Here is a 22,774-nt window from a genome sequence, read left to right as displayed (position 1 = left end):
CTCCGCCCCGCCCCTCCACCCCGCCCCGCCCTCCAGCCTCAGCACCGCCCTCCGCCCTGCCCCGCCCCTCCAGCCTCAGCACCGCCCTCCACCCCGCCCCGCCCCTCCAGCCTCAGCACCGCCCTCCGCCCCGCCCCGCCCCTCCAGCCTCAGCACCGCCCTCCGCCCCGCCCCTCCAGCCTCAGCACCGCCCTCCACCCCGCCCCGCCCCTCCAGCCTCAGCACCGCTCTCCGCCCCGCCCCGCCCCTCCAGCCTCAGCACCGCCCTCCGCCCCGCCCCTCCACCCCGCCCCGCCCCTCCAGCCTCAGCACCGCTCTCCGCCCCGCCCCGCCCCTCCAGCCTCAGCACCGCCCTCCGCCCTGCCCCTCCGCCCCGCCCCAGCCTCAGCACCGCCCTCCGCCCCGCCTCACCGCCGCAGCCTGAGCACCGCCCTCCGCCCCGCCTCACCGCCGCAGCCTGAGCACCGCCCTCCGCCCCGCCTCACCGCCGCAGCCTGAGCACCGCCCTCGCCCCTCCGCCCCGCCCCAGCCTCAGCACCGTCCTCGCCCCGCCTTCCCGTCCTTCTCCCACCCTCAGCTCTAGCCCCCGCCCCGCCCCACCGCCCCGCCCCGCCCCTCCGTCCCAGCTTCGGTCTCGCCCCGCCCACAGCTCCGCCCCCTCCAGCCTAAGGCGCATGCGTCCTGGCCGGGTGTCTGTGGCTTGCAAGTTTGCTGGTATTTGCTGTGGGTAGGGGGAGGTGCGGTGAAAGAGAGAGAGAGATGGAAAAGTCGGGGGGTGGGGTGTAGGGGTAGGGGGAGTGGAGGTGGGGGTGGGGGGGGTCTGTTCCCAGCGCCATCTTTTCCTGTTGTTGTTTTGTCTCTGTTGAGCCTCTTTTTGCTCAAGGCTAGCACTCTGCCACAGCGCCCACTTCCGGCTTTTTCTGTGTATGTGGTGCTGAGGAATCGAACCCAGGGCTCCATGCATGCAAGGAAGCACTCTACCACTGAACTCGTCTTTTTAGAGCGGGGCCTCATTGGATTGTGTTGATTAAGGTGCGTGAAGCCTTGGGCTGGAGGACAGCCTGCTAGGTAGCCATTGTCCCCTGGCGCATCTGGGCCTTGCTCGTTCCATTAAGCCTCCCAGCTCATGTCTTTGCCTTTCCTTTTCTGGTCTTCAGGGTGTGTTTCCTTCCCACTCCGCTGTGCTAGTGTGCTCGTGGCATATTTGGGTCAGTTCTCTTGCTCCTCAGCCTCTGGAGAGGAGGAGGCTAGGGGCTGGGTGACAGCCCTAGGAGGGAGTCAAACCTGGTGGGCTCTGCCTCCCCCTCTTTCAGAGGTTCCCCTCGGGGTGAAGGGGGCCGCTGAACTATGGCCTGGAAAGACAGTGGGAGAAGGCGGTGTCTCTGCAGCCTGCAAGTGCCAAGCCTGTGCTTGTTTGCCAGTCACCTAAGCCACACTTGGCAGAGGTGGCCTGGGATGCTGTCCCCACCCCCAGACCTGCTACGTCGTTAACATAAGCATGTTCTGTTCAGAAGGTGTTAAGTCTTTCAGAATGGCTGGAGCGGAGCTTAGGAATAAGCTCCAGGCCTTTCGCATACAGAACTGACTGCTCAGAGCACTTGTCCATCAAGCTGGGCCTGCTACTTCTCTCTCCCTTGACCCATTCCTCCCCCCACCCCAGCCATCTTATCTTTCCTCCTCCTCCCACCCCCCTTCCCTCCCCCTTCTCCTCTTCCTCTTTTCCTTCTCCTTTTTCTTCTCTGTTTTGTTTTGCTCAAGGCTGGCACTCTACCACTTGAACCACACCTCCACACCTGATTTTGAATGAAGAGTTTCTGATTCGCCTGCCAGGTAGGACTGGGTTCAGATCTGGATTCTCGGATCTCAGCCTTCTCAGCTAGGATTACAGGAGTGAGCCACTGTCGCCACATTGTCATACAGCTATCTAGAGTGGCTAAGGCTAGCACCGGCATCAAGGAAGTAGAAGTGCCATAGGGCGCAGTGTGGGCAAGCACGCCCCGGAACCAGGGTGCTCGGTAGAGTACATGAGATTGCCGTCAGGAATTTACCAGACTGGTCCTTTGTGCCCTGTAGGATGGGGTGGCTGCAGGTGAGACGGGGAGTCATGCTGACATCAGCCCCAATAGGGCAGATTCCAGAGCCAGTCTGTAGGTTTGGTTTGAGCTAAATAGCCCAGGCTGTCTTCAAACTTGTGATCCTCCTGATTTAGCCCCGAGTGGTTGGGATTAGTGGTGTGAACGACCACACCTGGCTGTCTCTGGCTTGACTAACCAAGTCATTTTGAGAAAACGGTTGAATGTGCAGTTAGTTATTTCTTTTTTCTTTTTTTCTTTTGCCAGACCTGGGGCTTGAACTGAGGGTCTGGGCACTGGCCTTTGGGCTACTTTTTGCTCAAGGCTAGCACTCTACCACTTGAGCCACAGCACCACTTCTGGCTTTTCCCGTGTATGTGGTGCTGAGGAATCGAACCCAGGGCTTCACGCATGCTGGGCCAACACTCTGTTTTTTTTGTTTTGTTTGTTTTTGCCAGTCCTGGGCCTTGGACTCAGGGCCTGAGCACTGTCCCTGGCTTCCTTTTGCTCAAGGCTAGCTAGCACTCTGCTACTTGAGCCACAGCGCCACTTCTGGCCGTTTTCTCTGTATGTGGTGCTGGGGAATCGAACCCAGGGCCTCATGTATACGAGGCAAGCTCTCTTGCCACTAGGCCATATCCCCAGCCCCTCACTTGCAGCTTTTTTGGTGGTTAATTGGAGATAGTCTCATAGACTTTCCTGCACAGGCTGGTTTTGAACTGCAGTTCTCAGATCTCAGCATGAGGTAGCAGACTGAAGAGTGAGGGTTGGGTGTGCAGGTATCCAAGCGAGCTACTTGCAGTGCTTCCTGGGCCCTGGTGATGTCCTCAGTTCTGAACCAGCTGATTGGCCTTGATGGTGAGCAAGACTGATCTTTGGAGTTCAAAGGGCAAATGAGCACACTGACCTTAGAGGCATCCTCAAGACCAAAGGTTCCAGAATTTTTTTTTTTTGCATTGGAATTTGAACTCAGGGCTTCACTCTTGCTTGCTCAGCTGGCATTCTACCACTTGAGCCATGCCTCTAACCTTTCTCTGTTTTTGGAGTTGGAATCCCCTCTCCCCTGCCCAAGGCTAGCACTCTACCACATGAGCCACAGCTCCACTTGGCAGCTTTTTTTTTTTCCCCCAGTCCTGGGCCTTGGACTCAGGGCCTGAGCACTGTCCCTGGCTTCTCTTTGCTCAAGGCTAGCACTCTGCCACTTGAGCCACAGCGCCACTTCTGGCCGTTTTCTGTATATGTGGTGCTGGGGAATCGAACCCAGGGCCTCATGTATACAAGGCAAGCTCTCTTGCCACTAGGCCATATCCCTAGCCCCTCACTTGCAGCTTTTTTGGTGGTTAATTGGAGATAGTCTCATAGACTTTCCTGCACAGGCTGGTTTTGAACTGCAGTTCTCAGATCTCAGCTTCTGGGGTTGGACCGCAGGCTGCAGACCGCTTAGGGCTGTGGCTTCCCTAGGGTGGCAGGGATGAGGCAAAACTGATACTTTCTGCCTTCTGTTAAACTTATCCATCAGCGAGAGACCAACGTCATCCCATCAGGTCATCCCAGCTCGGCCTCCTGCTGCTTTCCAGGATGTACAGCAGGACAAGCAGAGTGGCGTGTGACCAGCAAGCTCGCTCAGGCCCTCCCAGGTAGGAACTCACCTTCCTGGGACTGGGGGGAGGGGGCGCGTGGAAACTTGTTCTCCACCTGCCCTGCCAAACAAGAAATGCCAGCCATAGGGATGAAGTGGGGCAAATGCCAGGCACGGCTGGTCTGCAGCTTTACCAGGTTGCCTGGCCAGGGTGTGCCATGGGCGAGGCCCGGCCCCTTCTCAGGGGAGTGGGTCCTGGAGGCAGGGCCCCTTCTCAGCACCATCCTTCTTCTCTGGGAGGGGGTCCAGTAACATTTTTACAGAGTTCACCTGGATGAAGCAGGTGTGGTGTTTCTAGAAGTGTTTTTGGCTTTTTTGTCATTAAAAGAAGAAAAAGCTGGTAAGGAGCCATGGCTGTGGCCCGGACTCATTCTCAGACACACACGCCCACGCAGAAAAGGGTTCGTTTTTGTTTTTAAAGTCTTTTTATTTAAAAACAAAAACAAAACAAAAACCCAAATCAAAATATTTCCCATTGGAGGCTATTTCTTTTTTGTCTTTTAAAAATTTTATTACACAAATATCTCCCATTCCTATGTGTCAGAAGAAAGACATTCTTACTCTTTCTAAAACCCAAAGCGGAGAACTTTTAGAAAACAAAACAAAGTCCAACTAGCTTCCCTCCATCCCTGGCCCAAAATAACCCCAATGTGTTCAGATAATAAGACTTGTCCCCTTAATGCTTACATTTAATTTAAAAATTTTAGCACAACATTGGAGATTGACTCTAAATCAGCAACAAAAAAATATATATTTACAATATTTTTCCCCCAAAAACAAAACAAAAAAAACACAACCAAACCCTTTAAACATAGTGACTTTAGGAGTTTTATTTATGGAGCAGTTTTTTTTAAATCACCAAGTGATTTTATATTATTTATATATATGTATATATATATATAAATTTTCTTCCTTTCCTTTGTGGTTTTTTGCCCCGGTGCGTGGAAAGATGGAGGCAGAGGTCAGGCCCTACAGTCTGAGGGCGGGCTCTTCGGCACGGCTGGAGCTAAGAGCAGATGCAGGAATACGACAGAACTCCCCCGTTTCCCCGAGATGTCCTCTCTTCCCCACGGGCCACCCTCACCTCTTAAAACCATTCGTCCCTCACAGTCCCAGAGAAAGGGAAAAGCCAGCAAAGGTGTCGTCCGTCTGCCACCATCCTGGGCTCCCTTTTCGGCTGACCAATTTACGTGCACGGTAAAAATGCTTCCCCCCCCCCCCCAAACCAACCAACCAACAAACAGAAACAAAACCCAAAACAAACCATCAGTTTGGAAATTTCTGCAGATGAAATGTCCCAAAGTCAGAGGCACTCTCCCGGCACAATCCCTGCTCTGAAGGGGTCTCTCCACCTCCCCTCCTTTATAAAAAGACAACAAAACTTAGTAATTTTTTTCAGTATTTTCCACAGGAGCAACCAAAAAGGGAAGGGCGAGGGTAGGAAGTGTCCAATTATAGGTCATTGACGATAATAAGGTTTTTTGCTCAATACCCAGGGTTCTGTACACAAGTTCCCCTCACTGAGGCACTCTGGAATAAGTCACTGGGATCTCCTCAAGGTTCCGGCCCCAGAGTGCCAGGGCCTGGAGACCAATGGAAGGGGCGAAGGGGCGTGGGAGCAAGCGGCTGCTGTTCTTAAGGTGCAGCCAAGAGAATCACAGACTGGAAGAAACAGACACAATGCTACCAGTCCCAGTTTTCCCTAAAAATGGCTGTTTAATGCCAGGACCAAAGCTGGGCTGGGTGACAAAGAGGGGACCTCTCTGCTTCTATTGCTTTGGCAGTGGCAAGGGTGCAGATGGCATCTCTCCTCGGGTGCTCGCACTTCAGACCCCTGGTGCTGGGGCTCTGTCCCTCAGATAGGGCTTGGGAGGAAAACCGGAGACTGGGCTACAGGAAAGAGGATGGGAAGGGGCAGGACAAGGTTGTGCTATCAATCTCCTACAGATGGGGAGCAGAGTGCAAATTTGCTTCTATCATATAAACTTGCCACTGGCTGCTGCTACCGAGCATCTCCTCACACATTTAAATATTGACTCCAAATTCTGACCTTTCTTCTCCTTCTTCTCTTTCTAAAGTGCAAAAAGCTCTCTGCTGCCCTAGAGAGAGGATCTTTGGACAGGCCGTTCAATGCAAAGTACAAGAGGGCAGCTGATGGGGCTTGACCAAGGGTGGTGGAGTGGGGATTCCATGCTCCCCTCCCCTCTCCCTGTACACACACGCACAGCACACTCAGCCGCTCGCTCTCTCTCACACACACACAGAGGCACATGCACACCCCCTTTCCACATCTGCGGGCAGAGGGTGGATGACTGGCTTCCAAGCAAGACCCCTCTCCCCTCCAAAGGTAGCAGGTCAGCGAGCCGCTAGGCAATGCACAGACCTGCGCTCAGGGGCTACACTAAACCAGAGGCCCACAAGAGCCTGGCCTAGAGGCGGGTGGAGACTCGGCCACTCCTCTGCTCCCTTCACGGGGGAACAGGCTGCTCTCTCTGAGGACATGCATCCTAGGAAAACCCAATTCAGGCAGGAATAAGGACATGTGGAAAAGGGCAGTCAGTGGGAAGCAAGAGAGGGGGGACAAAGATGGTGCCTGTCTCCGAATCTGTCTGGGTAGCAGTGAGATAGGGGTTTCCCTGGGGGTGCAGTTCCATGCTCCTCTGAAGAGCTTCAACCCCAGTAAGTGCAACAAGGACCTCACAGAGACTGGTGGGAAGGCTGGGCGGGGCCGGTGGGAAGCAGGGAGCCACATGTGAATGAGCAAGGGTGCTACTAGTGCTAGACAGCATCAAGCTGAGGGACAGGAAATGAGGACGAGCACAGACATTGGTGCGAGGCTTCGGTCATCTGACAGCACCAGTGGGACCTGCCGGGCCTGGCATCCTGGGGCTGCCGGCCCCTCCTGCAGAAGCCGGGAGAGTGAGATGGAGGAGGCACGCACGGGACGCCATGAGGAGAACCTGGCCACAGGGGGCAGGGCCACTTTCTTCCCTAGAGTTTGCACAGAACCAGCCAATGCCGGGGACCATGGGTGGGAAAGTGGGGTCCTGGACCTGGTACAAGTGAAGGTTGCACAAACATCCCAAACTGAAAGCCGGGCCTCCAGACGGCACTGCCATGCCTTCCTCTTGGATCAACTGCTGTTCCTTTTTCCTTGGGAGGGAGAGGAGCAGGCGGGCGAGCCTGGCCGCCACCACTCTCTCTGCCCCACCTAGGTGAGCGGGGCTCAGGGCAGGCGAGCGGAGAGGGAGTGTGTCGCTGGCCTGGAGCCTGTGCAGGATCAGGGGAAGGCTCTCCTCAGTGGAAAGGCAGGGGAAGATTGCTTTCCTGATGAGTCCAGGCTGGCTGTGTCTTAGCTGATCTTCTGTATCAGCTTCTCATCAGACAGGCAGTACAGGCTGTTGATGGACAAGTCTGAGATGAAGTGCTCACAGGCTTTTCGAGTGATCTGCTTGCATCCTCGAAGGTCAATCAAGGTGACATTGGCTATGCGTCGTAGGTAGATCAGGGTCTGGTCTGTCAATTTATTGCAACCTGTGGACAAAATGGGCAAGAGAATCAAGTCACAAACGCACAGACAGATTCCTTCTTGCCGTTCATTTCCCTTAGCCTTCTCTAAAATGACAAACGCTTTCTCAGTCTCACAAATTCCCTTTCAAAGAGCAAAAGTGCTGGCAGCACTGCAGCCTCTGAAGGCTTCTTGCTGCCTCCTTTGCGGCACCATAGGAAAGCAGGCACAAGGACTGGTAGGCTAGATGGTACAGCTAGCTAGTGGCCACGCATAGGAGCACCTAACTGAATGAACTCCTCCAGTCTCAGCCTCCATCCATGATGTGAAGAAATGAGCTAACAGGGTTCGGTCAATTGACTCCAAATCATTCTGCTTTACTGGTCAAGTTCCAAGAATGGCTGGCTGGGTCTCCAATGAGCAGGGGCATGCTGAGCCTAAGCAGAAGCAGCCGCCTACCTGCCATATTGAGCTCTGTGAGGGAGTAACGTGTGGAGGACCCAACTGCGGTGAGGAGGTTGGAGGACTGGTCTGTAAGGTGGCTGCAATGGCTAAGGTCGAGTCGAGACAGGAGGGGCATATGGCGAATGATGAGCCGAAGGGTGGCATCCGTGATGTCAAGGCCGGCCAGCCGGAAGTCCGTCATGTTCCGAAGCTTGCTGCGATTGTCCTGACCTGCACAGGCAAGGAAAGAGCTTTGTGGTGCCAGTCCTGGGACTTGACCTCAGGACTTGGGCACTGCTCCTGAGCAGCTTTGTATAAGGCTGGTGCTCTACCACTTTCACCACAGCTCCACTTCTGGCTTTTTGGTGCTTAACTGGAGTAAGAGTCTCAAGGCTTTCCTGAGCCCAGGCTGGCTTCAGACTGTGATCCTCAGTTCTCAGCCTTTGGAGCAGCTAGGATATTAGGTATGGGCCACTGGTATTTGGCTCAAAACTTTAAAAACATTTGTTTCTTAGCCAGGCACCACTGGCTCATGCCTATAACCCTACTCAAGAGGCTGAGCTCTGAGGATCACAGTTCAAAGCCAGCCCAGGCAGGAAAGTCTGCAGAAAACCAGAAGTGGTGCTGTGGTAGACCACTAGCCTTGAGCTCTTCTGAAGAGCTCAGGGACAGTGCCCAGGCCCAGAGTTCAAGCCCCATGCCCCATGATTGATGCCCCCCCCGCCCCCCGCCAAAAAAGTGCCAGCATTGGAGCTTGAACTCAAGGCCTGGGTAATGTCCTTAGTTTTTCCATGCACGGCAACCGCTCTACCACTTAAGCTATAGCTCCCGTTCCAGGTATGAGGTGGTTAAATGGAGATAGAGAGTATCATGGACTATCCTGCCCAGGCTGGCTTTGAACCATGATTCTCAGATCTCGGCTTCCTGAGTAGCTGGGATTACAGGGTGTCCAACCTTTTTTTAAAGTGGCAAAGCAAATAGAAAGGAAATGTAGGCTCCAACTAGCTAGATGGCTCAAAAGCCAGCTTAAAGTAGGAAGAGCAAGAAGAGGAGAGAAACATTTCCTGCTCTCCAAGCAGGAAATGATAAAGACTCTAAAACTCTCCTGTAATCCAGCTCCAAAGCCCCAGGCCATCCTGATGAGGTTAAGCTGAATTGCCCATACCCAACTGTGCTCTAGGGAGTGAGCAATGTGTGGCAACAGCTTCTAGAAAACAAGAGGAATTTGCTTTCTTTGCAGCGCCAGATTATACCTCACTGACATGGCTATATGCAGATTGCTTCTTCCCTTCCCAGTCCCATGATTTTCTAGGCTGTCATTCAATGTTCCATCCAAACCAGCCTCATGAGAATTCTTTAGGCTTAGATCCTTTGGTCCTCAAACTCCAGTGACCCACAGATGGGCTTCATCCTTTGTGGCCATTATCTGCTCGTAAGTAAGTTATACTTGTGCACGGCCTTTTACTCGTATCTTCATCTTGCACGCTTCCCTTCTCCCACAGCTTCATTTTGAAATTACCTTGTTGTCAAGCAGTTCTGTCCCAAGACAAAGCTACCTTTCAAGACAAGCACGCAGAAGCCAGGCCCAGCGCATACCTGGTTTATCAGCTGGTGGAGCCAGCAAGTCTCGAATTTGAGGGTCCTTAATTCCTACTGCCCACCGAAGATCAAGGGTCCTGAGGAGGGGGCAGCTGGAAGTGCTGAGGGCAGAGACAGCAGACCAAGAACAGCCAGCTAGGAGGAGGTCTTTCAGTCCTGCAAGCAATGGAAACAGCGATGCAACACACTGTGTAAGAATACATTCAGAGCCTCAATAACCAGCTGATGTGAGTAAAATGAATAGTTTTCCAGTTTAGTCAAGTCTGAAGATTCCTATGGTATCCCACTTTATTACTTCTGCTTGGCTCCTTTCTGTCTGAGACCTCAAAATGCTCAAGGATTTACAAGGACCCAATCAAGGCAACATCTGACTCAAGTTACCTCTCCAGTGGCTAGGCTGAGGACAGAGGCCTACAGGGCTGGCAGCAACATCAGATCTTGTTGTCTACTGATTCCTCAAAGATGAGTAGTTAAGGTGGCCCAGGGTAAATCATGCCAGGCAAAAGGTAACAGTGACACGGGACCGCAGCCCTGAGCGGTCCGAGAGCAATGCTAAACAGTATTGCCAATGGATGGCCAGAAGCAACATTCCTCACTGGGCCTTTCTGGACCCTGGAAGGGCAGTAGCAGGGCTGGCAGCTCACCTACCTGGCAACCTATTGACCAGCCATGTCAACTGCTTTTTGGAGATGTTGGTCCAACTGAGGTCAAGACTAACTGGCTGTCTCTTGATGATGCCACTGAGAGCCTGGGGTACGATGGCCTTACACCTACTCAAGTCAATTTTTGTCCAAAGTCTCTTGTCACAGCACCTGTGACAGAAGGAAGAGAACGAGCTTTTAGTAACTTATAACCCTTGTCAGTGGAACTCCCATCACAGGCTGCTGGAAGGCTTCTGGAAAAAGCAGTTCATTTAGAAGGTTATTTTTAAGTTCTCTTATACAAATAGGAGGATCATACCGTGCAGAATAAACTGCCTTCATCAACTATTCTTTATAATAAATATACATTTCACAAACCCATATGTTAAATAGTGCATAACTTGACCAATAAACTTGGGACACACGGGGGCGTTACAGTATAAACCCTTCATTTGTATTAAAATGATACGGCTTCTATGAAGGATATATGAAAGAGCATTTAATAATTTCTGGACTTTATTGCCTGAAGCTACTTGGCTTGCTCTGCTCTCAGTCAGTCACTCATAGCTGAGAAAAATGCGGGGTGCTCTTTAGAACTTCCATAATGCACTCTGTCATAGCCAATTATTGTTTCAGGCCAAAGGAACCCACTCTATCAGGCCTAGAAGAGTCCTCTTCCGTCCTCAGTTTTCTGCATCAGCAGTAGCTTCACATTTTCTAGTCAGTCCGGGTCAGAACTGAAAGGAGAGGCTTGCCTTTCTACTGCAGTCTACAAATCCACATGCTACAGACAGCAATGCACCAAGCAAGCAAACTTCCATTTAGAATTGCACAGTCCCTGCCCCCAAACCTAGCTCAGTCTGCTTGGCAGGAGACGGTGAGATGCACAAAATGAGAATCTTATGGATCGTGGCCTGAAAACAAGGGGTAGAGGTAGACGGGCCCACAAACTATCAAAAGAATAGGGTATTCATTTAATGTCTGACAAAATTTGACCAATGGCACTTCAAATTTCTATGGTAGAAGAGCTTCTCCAACTTGAGCTCACAGCAGACCACTCAAAGAGGGCTTGGGAGTGTGCTATGGGCCTGCCCCAGAAACTGAGTCAGCAGGTCTGGGATGGGCTCTGAAAACCTCCACTTCTTTTCTTTTCTGTTTGTGCTGGTCCCGGGGTTTAAACTCAGGTCCTGGGGCAATGTCCCTGGGCTTTTCCCCCCCACCTCAAGGCTAGCGCTTTCCCACTTGGACCACAGCACGGCTTTTGTATTTTTGCTGGTAAACTGGAGGTAAGCGTCTCATGGACTTTCCTGCCCAGGCTGGCTTTTGCACTGTGATCCTTAGATCCCAGCCTCTTGAGTAGTTAAGCCTACAGGCGTGAGCTGCCAGTGCCCCACTGCAGTTCTTATAAGTTACCAGAGAGAATGTTCACCAGGGATTTCCTCAATGAGCGTCTGTTCAGCTTGAGAAGAAAATGGTTGGATTCATCAAGGACAATTAAGTCTTGAGAGGCTTGACAACTGGACCCCACTGGATGGAGGAATATTGACTCAGATTTTGGGGGATGAGAATTAAAGTTGTGGAGAATTATGAACATCTTCAAATTCATTTAGAAAGCATGCCTACCATTGTGGAGGGTGGAAAAATGACTGAGGCAGGGGCTTTAGGTGTCCCAGGCTCTCAATGAGTATGTGATATATTTAGGTAAGGGAGAGGTTTCCAGCCTGCAAGACCCTGAAATTTTAGCAGGAATTGCACAAACCCACCCTCCAAGTCAGTTCTCCTCCTTCCAGCACTGGTGGAGAAGCATATAGCAGGAAGGGGAGGCAAAGGCCCCAATTCCCCTAATGGCATCTTCGGCCACAATGGGCCACATCTTTAACAAGAGCCAGTCTGGGCCGCTCTGCTCCTTACAGGAACCCACAAGCCTTCAGATGCCAAGGTACATGCCACTTTTATGTGGAAGACCTGGCACCTATTCCCATGCCCCTACATCTGAACCCCTGTATCCCCGCTCACCATTTATACCACGTCTTGCACACTCGCATACATTCACAAAGTTCTCTGCGGCTGAGGTAGCGGAAGACAGACATCCAGACCTCCCGCTGCATCCAGCTTTCGTCTCCATCCTGAGCCCAATTGCCCCGGCCATTCAGCCTGGCCGCACCCCCCTCCTCTGCACTGTCATCTTCCTCCTCCTCCTCCTCCTCCTCTTCCTCCTCTCCCCCCAGCCCCTCCTCATCCCCACGTTGGGGCGTTCGGGCTGGGCAGTGCTGCACTAGCACGCGGGGGGAATGGCGGAGGTTGGCAGAGGAGGCCGTGATGGCCTGCAGCTTGGGCACAATGGATGTCCCGTGGAGCTCTTTGGTGGGCCTCTGTAGCGTGACAGTGAGGTACGATCCCCGGATCTTGGCTTTCTCAACTTCAGACAGCTCCTTTTTGCCGCTGGGATTGTTCTCCTTTTCCCGTACCATGGTGCGCTCTGTGGCCTGCAGCCGCAGCAACTGCCGCCGTTTGAAGCGCTCATCGCGGCTGGCACTGTGATGGTCGCTGGGGCCAGCCCCAGGGGACGACCGAGTCACTGTACCCCGGGGAGAGGCGGGGTCGTGGATGAGCTGCAGCATGGAGGTGGGGGAGTGAGGCGGGGGAGTGAGAGGCTCCTCGCAGCTCCGCAGGGGCCGCAAGACTTTGGCTTGCACAGCTTCTTCATCCGTTTCTTCCATTTTCCGCTTCTATAAAACACACCCAGAAAAGCAACATCAGCACTTCCTTTTCCCCAAACTTTCCAACGTGACAGGGTGAGCCTGAGAGAAGATAGGTTGCTGCTGCCAGAAAGGACAATTTTCTCAGAGCTCGTGTCTGTGCCAGAGAATCCCACTTATGGAACAAAAATCAGGTCACTAAGAAACTGATGTGTGACAAAAAGGTTTGTGTCCAAGTACGGTAAAGTGAAATCCAAAATATGAGCTGCTTGGTTTTAGACCCTGGAGCCAAGTTAAAAAACTAAAGTCCGGTCTCTTTAGATGCCGGGGTGGCTTTGGCCAATCACCATCCGAGAGCACGGCACCATGAGGGCCCTAAAGTGTTTCAGCCCTGAGACTGCCATTCCAGACTTTAAAGATGAAAGTCGGGCTAAGTGTACACCTGTAATCCCAGCACCCACAAGGCCGAGGCGAGTTCTCGTTTCAAAAAAGAAGAAGAAGAAAAAGGAACCCTGTCTCTCACACACACACCAAAAAAAAAAAAGGAAGGAAAAAGTTAGATTTTTGTCCCTGGCTTATTTCACTTAGCACAATTCCTTGTTGTTGTTGTTATTATTTTAATTAAACAGGCTACCAGCCATGCTCTGGTGGCTTATGCCTGTAATCCTAGCTACTCCAGAAGCTGAAATTTGAGGATCACGGTTCAAAGCCAGCCCCCAGCCTGGGCAGGAAAGTCCCTGAGACTCTTATCTCCAATTAACCTACTAGAAAACTGGAAGTGGCTCTGTGGCTTAAAGTGGTAGAGCATTAGTATTGAGCTAAAAAAGCACCCAGGCCCAGTTCAAGCCCTATGACCAAAAAAGAATAAACAGGCTACCAACCCAACTCCCGTGTAACTTGACCGTTGCAAATCTTGTCTCTTTTTATGGTCAGTCATGGGGCTTGAACTTAGGGCCTGGGTGTTGTCCTTGAGTTTTTTCTGCTCAAGGCTAGTGTACTACCACTTTGAGCCAAAGTACCACGTGCAGTTTTCTGGTGGTAATTGGAGATAAGAACTCTCCCCAACATCCTCCTATGATCCTCAGATCTCAGCCTCCCGAATAGCTAGGATTAGAGGTGTGAGCCACCAGTGCCTGGCCTCAGTTGGCTCTTTCATCCAAGTGATATGTCTGTCTGTGCCTGGTGTTAGACAAACCCAAGGGCCTGGGCACTGTCCCTGAGCTTTTTTGTGCTCAAGGCTTGTGTTCTTCCATTTGAGCCACAGTTCCACATCTGGTGGTTTTTTTTTTGTTTTTTTTGAGTAGTTTATTGAAGATAAAGAGTCTCCAAGCCTGCCCAGCTGGCTTTGAACTGTGATCCTCAGATCTCAGCCTGCTAAGTAATAGCTAGGATTACAGCCATGAGTCACTGGTGGCCAGCTTGAGACTAAAACTTTTAACTCAGTTCCCAAGTAGAAGAAATAAGATAAGGACATTTTATTATATCCACTTCCCTACTCAAGGGACACTAGGGTGGCCACCTCCTCTCTCAGCAGATCTTGCCTTGCCTATATCAGTAACCAGTCATTCTGGCCCATTGTCATTACTGGACTTAGACCAACAATTTTGGTTTACCTTGGCCAAGGTCACAGAGCTAGAGTCCCTACCTCCTTGGAGGCGGACTGTCTTTGAATGGCATACTGGAGCACATGGGGTAGGCAGGTCTTTTGTGAGGCCAGAGAGGTGAAGATGACAAAAATGTGAACTGGCTTAACTGGAATCTCTAGCACACATTCTGGACAACATCAGCAGCCTGCTTATATCAGTTACCCTCAAGAGAGAGCCGTGCATATTACCTACTTTTCCTTCTCAACAGCCCAAACATGGTTCCTCCCTCTAGGGCCACACAACATATGACAAGGACCTCAGGTATGTGTAGAACCCAGGTTGAACAACATTTAGTAATATAAAAAGCAAAAACTAGAAACTCTTAATATTTTGGTGGTTCGCTAAAGGTAAGAAACTTTCCTGCTCTGGCTGGCTTTGAACTGTGATCCTTACATCTCAACCTCCTGAGTAGCTAGGATTACAGGCATGAGCCACCTGTGCCTGGCTAAAAACTAAAAGCTCTTAAAAAAGATAAACAGAGGGCTGGGAATATGGCCTAGTGGTAAAGTCCTTGCCTCATATACATGAAGCCTTGGGTTTGATTCCTCAGCACCACATATATAGAAAAAAGCTGGAAGTGGCGCTGTGGCTCAAGAGGTAGAGTGCTAGCCTTGAGCAAAAACAAGCCAGGGACAGTGCTCAGGCCCTGAGTCCATGCCCCAGGACTGTCAACAAAAACAAAACAAATGAAAAACAACAAAAAAAGATAAACAGAAACACTACCCCCCTAAAACATACAGACAACAGTCAGGCTCTGGTAGCTCAGGCCTGTTATCCTAGCTATTCAGGAGGCTGATATCTGAGGAATGCGGTTTGAAGCTGGCCCAGGCAGAAAAGTCTCCAGAAGACTCTTATCTTCAATTAACCACTCAAAACCCGGAAGTGACACTGTGGTTCAAGTGGTAGAGCACTATCCTTGAGTACAAAGAGGCTTGCTCAGGGAGGATACCCAGGGCCTGAGTTCAAGCCCCCATAACTGACAAAAATAAATAAACAAATGACAACAAACATACAAACAACAAAAATCCCAAAACATCAAAAGAAACCAAAGAGAAAAATAATCAAATGAACAAAACAAACCTAATTTGCCTGCATCCCAGAACCCTGTGAATAGCATTAGAAAGGTAAATGCTCAGCAGCCCCCAAGCCTGATATTTACTTTTGTGTCACAAAGACAGTGTGAATACGGTCCTTTACCTGGGATTTCTCTGAGCTGTCCTCCTGGTAACACTTTGGACACTCCCAGCAATTTGGCAATTCCTCATTAAGCAACCCTTCTCCATCCATCTATAGGTAGATAGGGATGTTATAAAAAAAAAAAAAAAGTCAGTTTCTTTTGCCTTTACGACACAGCAACACAAAGTAGAAAAGAACTGGAATAGATACCATTTTGGTCCCCAAAGGAGGACAAAGTGAGAGCTAATTATCTCCAAACACCCATTAAGACCCACTCCCAGACACTAGGAAACTGGCCACTCTCAGCCAGCTTCAACCTTGGTTATTTGACTAAAATTAGGCTTCATGAAGAGACTTCCACACGCCTGTGTCAATCTGTGGTCTTCTCTCCTGACAGATTCTCTTGGAGGTCTATACCAGTGGCTTCAGACCTGATCTTAACAGTCAGATATATTTATGACTGCTTGACTTTAGCGACTAATGATCTAGTCTCTGTAAATCAGTGTTCTCAACTATACAATTGGGATACATGTAACAATGTACCAGCTCAATTGTTTGGGACATGACACATATCATAGTATAGGATTGTGGTAAGGATTAAATCATGTTGTATAAAGTGAACTAAAGTGCTTGGCATTTACTAAATGCTTTGTATTAAGCAGTCATCATACATTCTTAGAAGCATATCCATCTATACATCTATCTTATGTGATTCTCAGTTTTAAACTCAGGGCCTTCTTTTTTGTCCGTCGCGGGGCTTGAACTCTGGGCCTGGGTGCTGTCCCTGAGCTTTTCAGCTCAAGGCTAAAACTCTATCACTTTGAGCCACAGTGCCACTTCCAGTTTTCTGGTGGTTAACTGGAAGTTAAGAGTCTCATAGACCTTCCTGGTCAGGCTGGCTTTGAACTGTGATTCTTGTATCTCAGATTCCTGATTAGCTAGAATTACAGGCATGAGCCACAGTTGCCAGGCCATCATTACTTTTTTTTTTTTTTTTTTTGCCAGTCCTGGGGCTTGAACTCAGGGCCTGAGCACTGTCCCTGGTTTCTTTTTGCTCAAGGTTAGCACTCTACCACTTGAACCACAGCAACACTTCCAGCTTTTTCTATATATGTGGTGCTAAGGAATCGAACCCAGGGCTTCATGTATACAAGGTGAGCACTTTACCGCTAGGCCATATTCCCAGCCCTTCATTACTACTTTTTTAACAGTTCAGTTGTGTCCCAAACCTGATATAGACAGTTAAAACTATTATTCTCACATTCTGCAGGAATCAGCGTCCAGAGACATACTGAGAGATATGGCAAAGGCATCCTTAAACAAGAACCTGCAGTTTCATATTGTTTTATCCTCAAAGGTCTAGTACAGAGCCTGACAGTAGATATGTGAATTAAAGGGCAGGTGTTAGACCACTCTACTAAGAGACCTCAGAGTACAGGGCCCACAGTGGAGATGGCAGCAGCATTTCATGGCACATGTCCAATCCTCCTGTTATTCCAGCTGAGGTTTCAGAAGCCTTTAGGCCTTTCCTCACCTGCAGGCAGCCGGGATGCACGATCTCATTGCAGATACAGCATTCCATAAGTTTTTTCTCAAAGTCCTGTGTCTCTTCATTTTGATCTACCTCTCCACACAGGGAACATGTGACAGAGTGAGGCAATCTGGGCTATAAAATGACAAAGAAAAAAAAAAAAAAACAACACAGAACAGGCTAGATCCTTCTTACTTCCACTTCCCTTTAACTGAAGATGGGAAATTTGATTGCTGTAATTCTCTATTACAAACATGTGAGGAGCATGGAAACAGGGTAGAGAGGAGAGGTTTTGGTAGAAAACTAGGGAAGAAGATGGAGGACTCAGTTGTTTGGGAATAAAAGACCAACAGACAAGAGAACGACAGACCGATAAATCATTTCATTTGTCCTTGGACTATTTCTTGGCTTGTCTTTCGTCTCACAAGCCTCTCCTGGTCTACTTAAAGAGGGTACAGAAGGCAGTGAGTTTCTCTTCAAATGCTGGTTTGTGTTTGAAATTAAGTGAGGAAGTCTAGAAAACTAGACTATTTTCACTACAAGGTACCTTCCTGCGCCCAGGAAGAGGGGGACAAAATGAAGAAAGCCAAAGCATGACTGCTTCTTAACTCTGCAATCACACTCTCCCAAGTGTATGCCAGTTCATGCAGCACAAGGGCGCCCCGTCCCCTAAGTCTTTGCCCAGAACATTACTCACTGCTAAGCACTGTCGAAGGACACAGGACTGCTTCATGCGTCCAGGGCCCCCAAACTTCTTCATGTCCCTGCAGTAGTGGCAAACACCACATTCCCCCTGCACACAGGCTTTGCATTTCCGACAGCGCACTCTTCTCCGCCTGGCTCCTGACACAATGGGAGAGGCAGCTGCAGGCCGAACAGGTGTTAGCCGTGGAGCTGGCTTCATGGTGTGAGGTTTTGTGATGGGGATGGTAGGAACCCTCACCTTTGGCCTGGTGGGGAATTTAAGCTGGAAAGAGAAAGCAGTGAGGTCAACCATATCAGGTTGTTTGAGACTGGAGAGGATAGAAGATTACATGGCAGTGCACCTAGCCCAGGATTCCACAAACTCTGGTCCGTGAGAAAATCTGCTCATTACTTGTTTTAATCAATACTATTGGGACACAGCCGTGCTCATTTGTTTATGTATTGTCTATGGCTGCCTTTCATGCTATGGTAGATCTGAGAAGTTGTGGATATGTAGAGGACCAAACCTAAAATATTTACTATCTCAACCTTCACAGAAGTATCTGCCAGCCCTTGTCCTAGCCTGTGGACCTACCTACTTCAGCCATATCCTTTTCATTTTGTAGAGTGGTAAGATCTGACCCTTCCTGAAGCTTGCTGGGTAATATAATATAGTGAAGTCAGTCCAGGAGCTGGTGCTCCAATATTTCCTTATTCTGACTACTCAGAATCTACTCCAGTAGTACTGGACATTTCAGTAGTACTTGTCCATTTCTTATCATTCCAAATCCCAGCACAGGACCTGGCACACAACAAATATCCAATAACTTTTAAAGACTAAGTCTCTCAGATATATATTTATAATGTGGTACTTGTATTTACCTTGCTAATGACCTTTTCAAGGACAAGGACCATATCTTCTGCTTCTTTAATTTCTCACCATTTCTTAACACTTTCTGACACAAAATATTCAACAGCCATAAATGACTGACTTGTTTTGAGGTAGTCCCACGTGGCCAAGTGGGACTCCTACACCTGGGAAAGGGGAGGAGGTTCTTTAAAAGACATCATTCCACTCCAATCTGCCTCAGCACTCCTGGAATTAGGATGGTTTTCCAAGTTTCAACTAGGAAACTAAAATTAAAGAGGAGACTAATTTATCTACCAAAACCATGGCTAGAATCAGAAAGCTACCAAAGAGTACACTAATCAGGACAATAGGGAAAAATATACTAGCTGATAATCCTTCTCTTTTCAGTTCCACACAGAAAAGTCCCAATTAAGAGGAATCTTATGAACAAGGTTACAACAATAAAACCCTCTGGTCTCTCCACTATTTATGTACTTATTTTAATGAGTTGTGAATGCTATCTGTGAAGATAATTGACTCACTTGGGTCAGAAGGATAAGAGCTGCTCCACTATGGTCAGCCAATCAGCCAATTCACAATTTGGCATCTGAACTTGGAGGGAGGCCTACCTCCCAGTGTGACAGTCCTGTTAAGAAAGTCACCTCCAACACTAGGTATTGTATATATGCTTATCTGAACTAGGGAAAGAAAAATGAGGGAGGGTGTAACAAATAAGAAATGTACTTACTATCTTATTATGTAACTGTACACCCTCTGTACATCACCTTGACAATAAAATTTAATTAAAAAGAAAGTAAGTCACCTCCAGGGGCTGGGAAGGTGGGCTAGTGGTAGAGTGCTTGCCTAGAATACATGAAGCCCTGAGTTTGATTCCTCAGCACCACATATACAGAAAAAGCCAGAAATGGCACTGTGGCTCAAGTGGTAGAGTGCTAGTCTTGAGCAAAAAGCAGCCAGGGACAGTGCTCAGGCCCTGAATTCAAGCCCCAGGACTGGCAAAAATAAAATAAAATAAAATAAAACCATCTCCAAAGATAGTCAATTGCTCTGACTTAAGAGTCAGGACAGAACTAAGTGGTGATCTGCTGTTAGTTTGTGGTAATGTACCAAAGGCTGTCTGTCCTTAGTTGTCTTTTTCTTTTTTCTTTTATTTGTTTTGTTTTTGTTGCCATTCCTGGGGCATGGACTCAGGGCCTGAGTGCTGTCCCTGGCTTCTTTTTGCTCAAGGCTAGCACTCTAGCTCTTGAGCCACAGCGCCACTTCTGGCCTTTTTCTATATATGTGGTGCTGAGGAATCGAACCCAGGGCTTCATGTATACAAGGTGAGCACTCTGACCACTAGGCCATATTCCCAGCCCCTAGTTGTCTTTTTCTTCTGGGAATGGTAATAAGTTGGCAAAACAGCCTTGAGATCAAGCAGAAGAGTTTCTTACCTTATCCCTTTTTGGCCACTGTACTATAGGAACTCCAGTCAAGGCTAACTTGGGGTCACTGTTGGCAAGCTCCTCCAGCAAAATCTATGGGTAAGACAGAGGACAAAGAAAAAGCAGGACACGATGAAAGAGAGCTTACTCCTCCCACAACATCCAGACTCAGCCTAGGTCCCCTGCCTCTACCAGACTAGCAACTGTCTGCACTTTCCTTCATATATTCATTACAAAGCAAGTAAATCAAAGATGAAACAAAAATGCAGGCTACTATAGTACAATCAAGACTTCAGGGGCTGGGAATGTGGCTTAGTGGTAGAGTGCTTGCCTAGCATGCATGAAGCCCTGGGTTCGATTCCTCAGTACCACATACACAAAAAAAGCTGGAAGTGGCGCTGTGGCTCAAGTGGTAGAGTGCTAGCCTTGAGCAAAAAGAAGCCAGGGACAGTGCTCAGATCCTGAGTTCAAGCCCCAGGAGTGGACAAAAAAGCAAAACAACAACAAAAAAAAACAACTTCAATTTTTATCTGAAGAGTTTTTTTTGTTTGTTTGTTTTCCTGGTCCTGGGGCTCGAACTCTGGGCCTGGGCACTGTCCCTGAGTTTCCTTTTGCTCAAGGCTAGCATTCTACCATTTGAGCCACAGCGCCACTTCCAGCCTCTTCTGTTTATGTAGTACTGAGGAATCGAACCCAGGGCTTCATGCATGGTAGGCAAGCACTCTATCACACTTAGCCACATTCCCGCCCCCCGCCCCCAGGCAATATTAGGAAATGAACTCAGGGTCTTACTAGGCAGACATACTATCACTTGAGCCACAGTTCTAGCCCCAAGACTTCAAACTTATCCTTGCTTCTAACACATTAAGTGCATGTTCCTACTAACGCATCAAAGCAACTAGCTATTGCGGCAGGTGTTACTTGTCATGCATTTCTGTACAGGACAGTAAAACTTTATACTGTTTCTTCACTTTTCTATGCCAGCTGGTGATTTTGTCTTCATTTTGTAGATATTAGCAAAGGGGCTTCAAGGTAACTAGCTTAAAGGCTGGCACCATCACTCAAGTGGTAGAGTACTTGGTCAAGTGACAGCACCACCAAAAAATCAAAACAACAAAACAACCAAACAAAGATTGGCTAATACTGCACTGTATTAATAAGACAACAGCAGACCTTAATGTCTTGACTCAACACTGTTCTACGGCTGAGTACAGAAATAACTATAACCTGTCTTTCAGACAGACAGACAGACAGACAGACAGACACGCGCACACACACACACACACATTCAGCTATTTGCCTTTAATAATTATGCAGGAACAATCTTAGGTACAAGAGTTCTTATAACTTTAACTGATCAACTGATGACTTAGAAAATACTACAGTATGAAACTGTCATTTAAGGGAATTAATTATATCTTCAACTTGGGACAAATAATTTTTTTAATGCTAATACTGGAGTTTGAACTCAGGGCACTGTCTCTTAGCATTTTTGCTCAAGGCTGGCATTCTTCTGCTTGAGCCATAAACTCCAATTCTGGCTTTCTGCTAGTTAATGGGAGGTTAAAAGTTTCAGACTTTTTTTTACCTGGGTTTCCCTTAAACCATGATCCTCAGATACCAGCGTTCTGAGTAGCCAGAATTACACGCAAAAACCACTGCTTAATTGACTATATATTTTTAAGTTTTTGTAATTTAAAATATTCATTTACTTTTGTTAAGTAGTTATACAAAGAACTTTCAATTCCAGGATTATTTTTATCTTTATCTAAAGACCCTTTAACATCCTGAGAAGCTCCTTTACAAGATCTCCTTCCGCCAAGCCTCCAGATGTTCCCATGTTCCCCCAAACCAATCCCATTTACAGCCGTTTTATTTACTTCAAGTTGCTATGGTATCCTACTCTGGAGCCTCTGGGTAGCGCCACACTGCACAGGGGTATAAAGGCAGGGTGTGGTAGCATGTGGGACAACATTATCATCCAGGCTCCTAATTTCCCTGAAGTGAAAATTTCAGGTTCATTTAAAATGTGTGCCGAGTGCATAGCTCCCCTCCCCCACTTTGCACTGTGTAGAGTAGGACTCTGCCCATTTCCTCTGTCGGAGAGAACCGAGCTGTCCCCAAACAGGGACTTTCCACTTTCAGCCAAACAGATTACACAGAAAGATCTGTGATTGTTTGAGAGAGTAGAAAAGGAACTTCACTGCTCACCAAAAGCTGTCTAATAATTCTACCTGCAAGACTTTTTTTGGGGGGGGGGGCGCGGTGCTCAGGGAAAGGTAGGCGGAGAAAAACTGTGTTAGCAGCGTGGGGGGGGGCAGCTGTTCACACATGCACGGCTCAGTTACTGGGGTTATGTGTGGGAGTGGAGGGAAATGCAGATTTCCTTCCAAGCCTCATTTTACTGGGGCCATTCAACCAAGCACACTGCTTTCATCAAAAAAGGCAGACTCCAGCTGAGGCCCTATGAGAAACCATATAAAGAAGCCACCAACCTTCACCAGGGGAGGTTTGGGATGGGGGAGCATGGGTGGAGTGTGGAAACGCTGACGCCCAGTTAGGCTCCAGGCATTCGGGAGAACATTCAAACACAGGCCCACACCCCATAGAACACAGAAAAGGAAAGAGAACTGAGGGCGTCAGGGCAGAAGGGCGGGGGGAGGATTCCCCAAAGCCAAGCGACCCAGTTCCAAAGCACATCCCACCAGCGAGGGAACAAGTGCAACGACAGCAGAGCAGCACAAGTAACACTAAGTCCTGGACTCGCCTAGCAGCAGCTCTTCCGCCTCTTTGCGGAGACAAAGTCCCTACAGTTATACACACCCCAAAACCAGAAAGGG

The 22,774-nt window shown here is 48.9% G+C and overlaps 1 protein-coding gene and 1 long non-coding RNA gene across 4 annotated transcripts in view; one reads left to right on the top strand and one right to left on the bottom strand.

Moving 5' to 3' along the window:
* The first annotated feature begins 971 nt into the window (after nucleotides 1-971).
* On the top strand, nucleotides 972-9,264 carry LOC125362360. The gene is made up of 4 exons (XR_007213063.1): nucleotides 972-1,032; nucleotides 1,759-1,830; nucleotides 3,592-3,709; nucleotides 9,166-9,264. It is a non-coding gene; the product is annotated as an uncharacterized LOC125362360 (long non-coding RNA).
* Kdm2a (lysine demethylase 2A) overlaps nucleotides 4,932-22,774 on the bottom strand; it is a 105,296-nt gene continuing 87,453 nt past the window's right edge. For all 3 annotated transcript variants that reach the window (XM_048361190.1, XM_048361191.1, XM_048361193.1), the window contains 9 exons: nucleotides 19,944-20,027; nucleotides 17,653-17,922; nucleotides 16,959-17,090; nucleotides 15,446-15,535; nucleotides 11,920-12,632; nucleotides 9,911-10,074; nucleotides 9,260-9,418; nucleotides 7,679-7,894; nucleotides 4,932-7,245 (listed from right to left, as the gene is read on the bottom strand). In XM_048361190.1, coding sequence (XP_048217147.1) covers nucleotides 7,064-7,245; nucleotides 7,679-7,894; nucleotides 9,260-9,418; nucleotides 9,911-10,074; nucleotides 11,920-12,632; nucleotides 15,446-15,535; nucleotides 16,959-17,090; nucleotides 17,653-17,922; nucleotides 19,944-20,027 — 2,010 coding nt within the window. In that variant the 3' untranslated portion in view covers nucleotides 4,932-7,063. The remainder of the gene's footprint in view (nucleotides 7,246-7,678; nucleotides 7,895-9,259; nucleotides 9,419-9,910; nucleotides 10,075-11,919; nucleotides 12,633-15,445; nucleotides 15,536-16,958; nucleotides 17,091-17,652; nucleotides 17,923-19,943; nucleotides 20,028-22,774) is intronic.

The sequence above is a fragment of the Perognathus longimembris genome, chromosome 13 (genome assembly GCF_023159225.1).
Source record: "Perognathus longimembris pacificus isolate PPM17 chromosome 13, ASM2315922v1, whole genome shotgun sequence".
Classification (NCBI taxonomy): Eukaryota; Metazoa; Chordata; class Mammalia; order Rodentia; family Heteromyidae; genus Perognathus; species Perognathus longimembris.
This window is presented reverse-complemented; position numbering and strand designations above follow the sequence as displayed.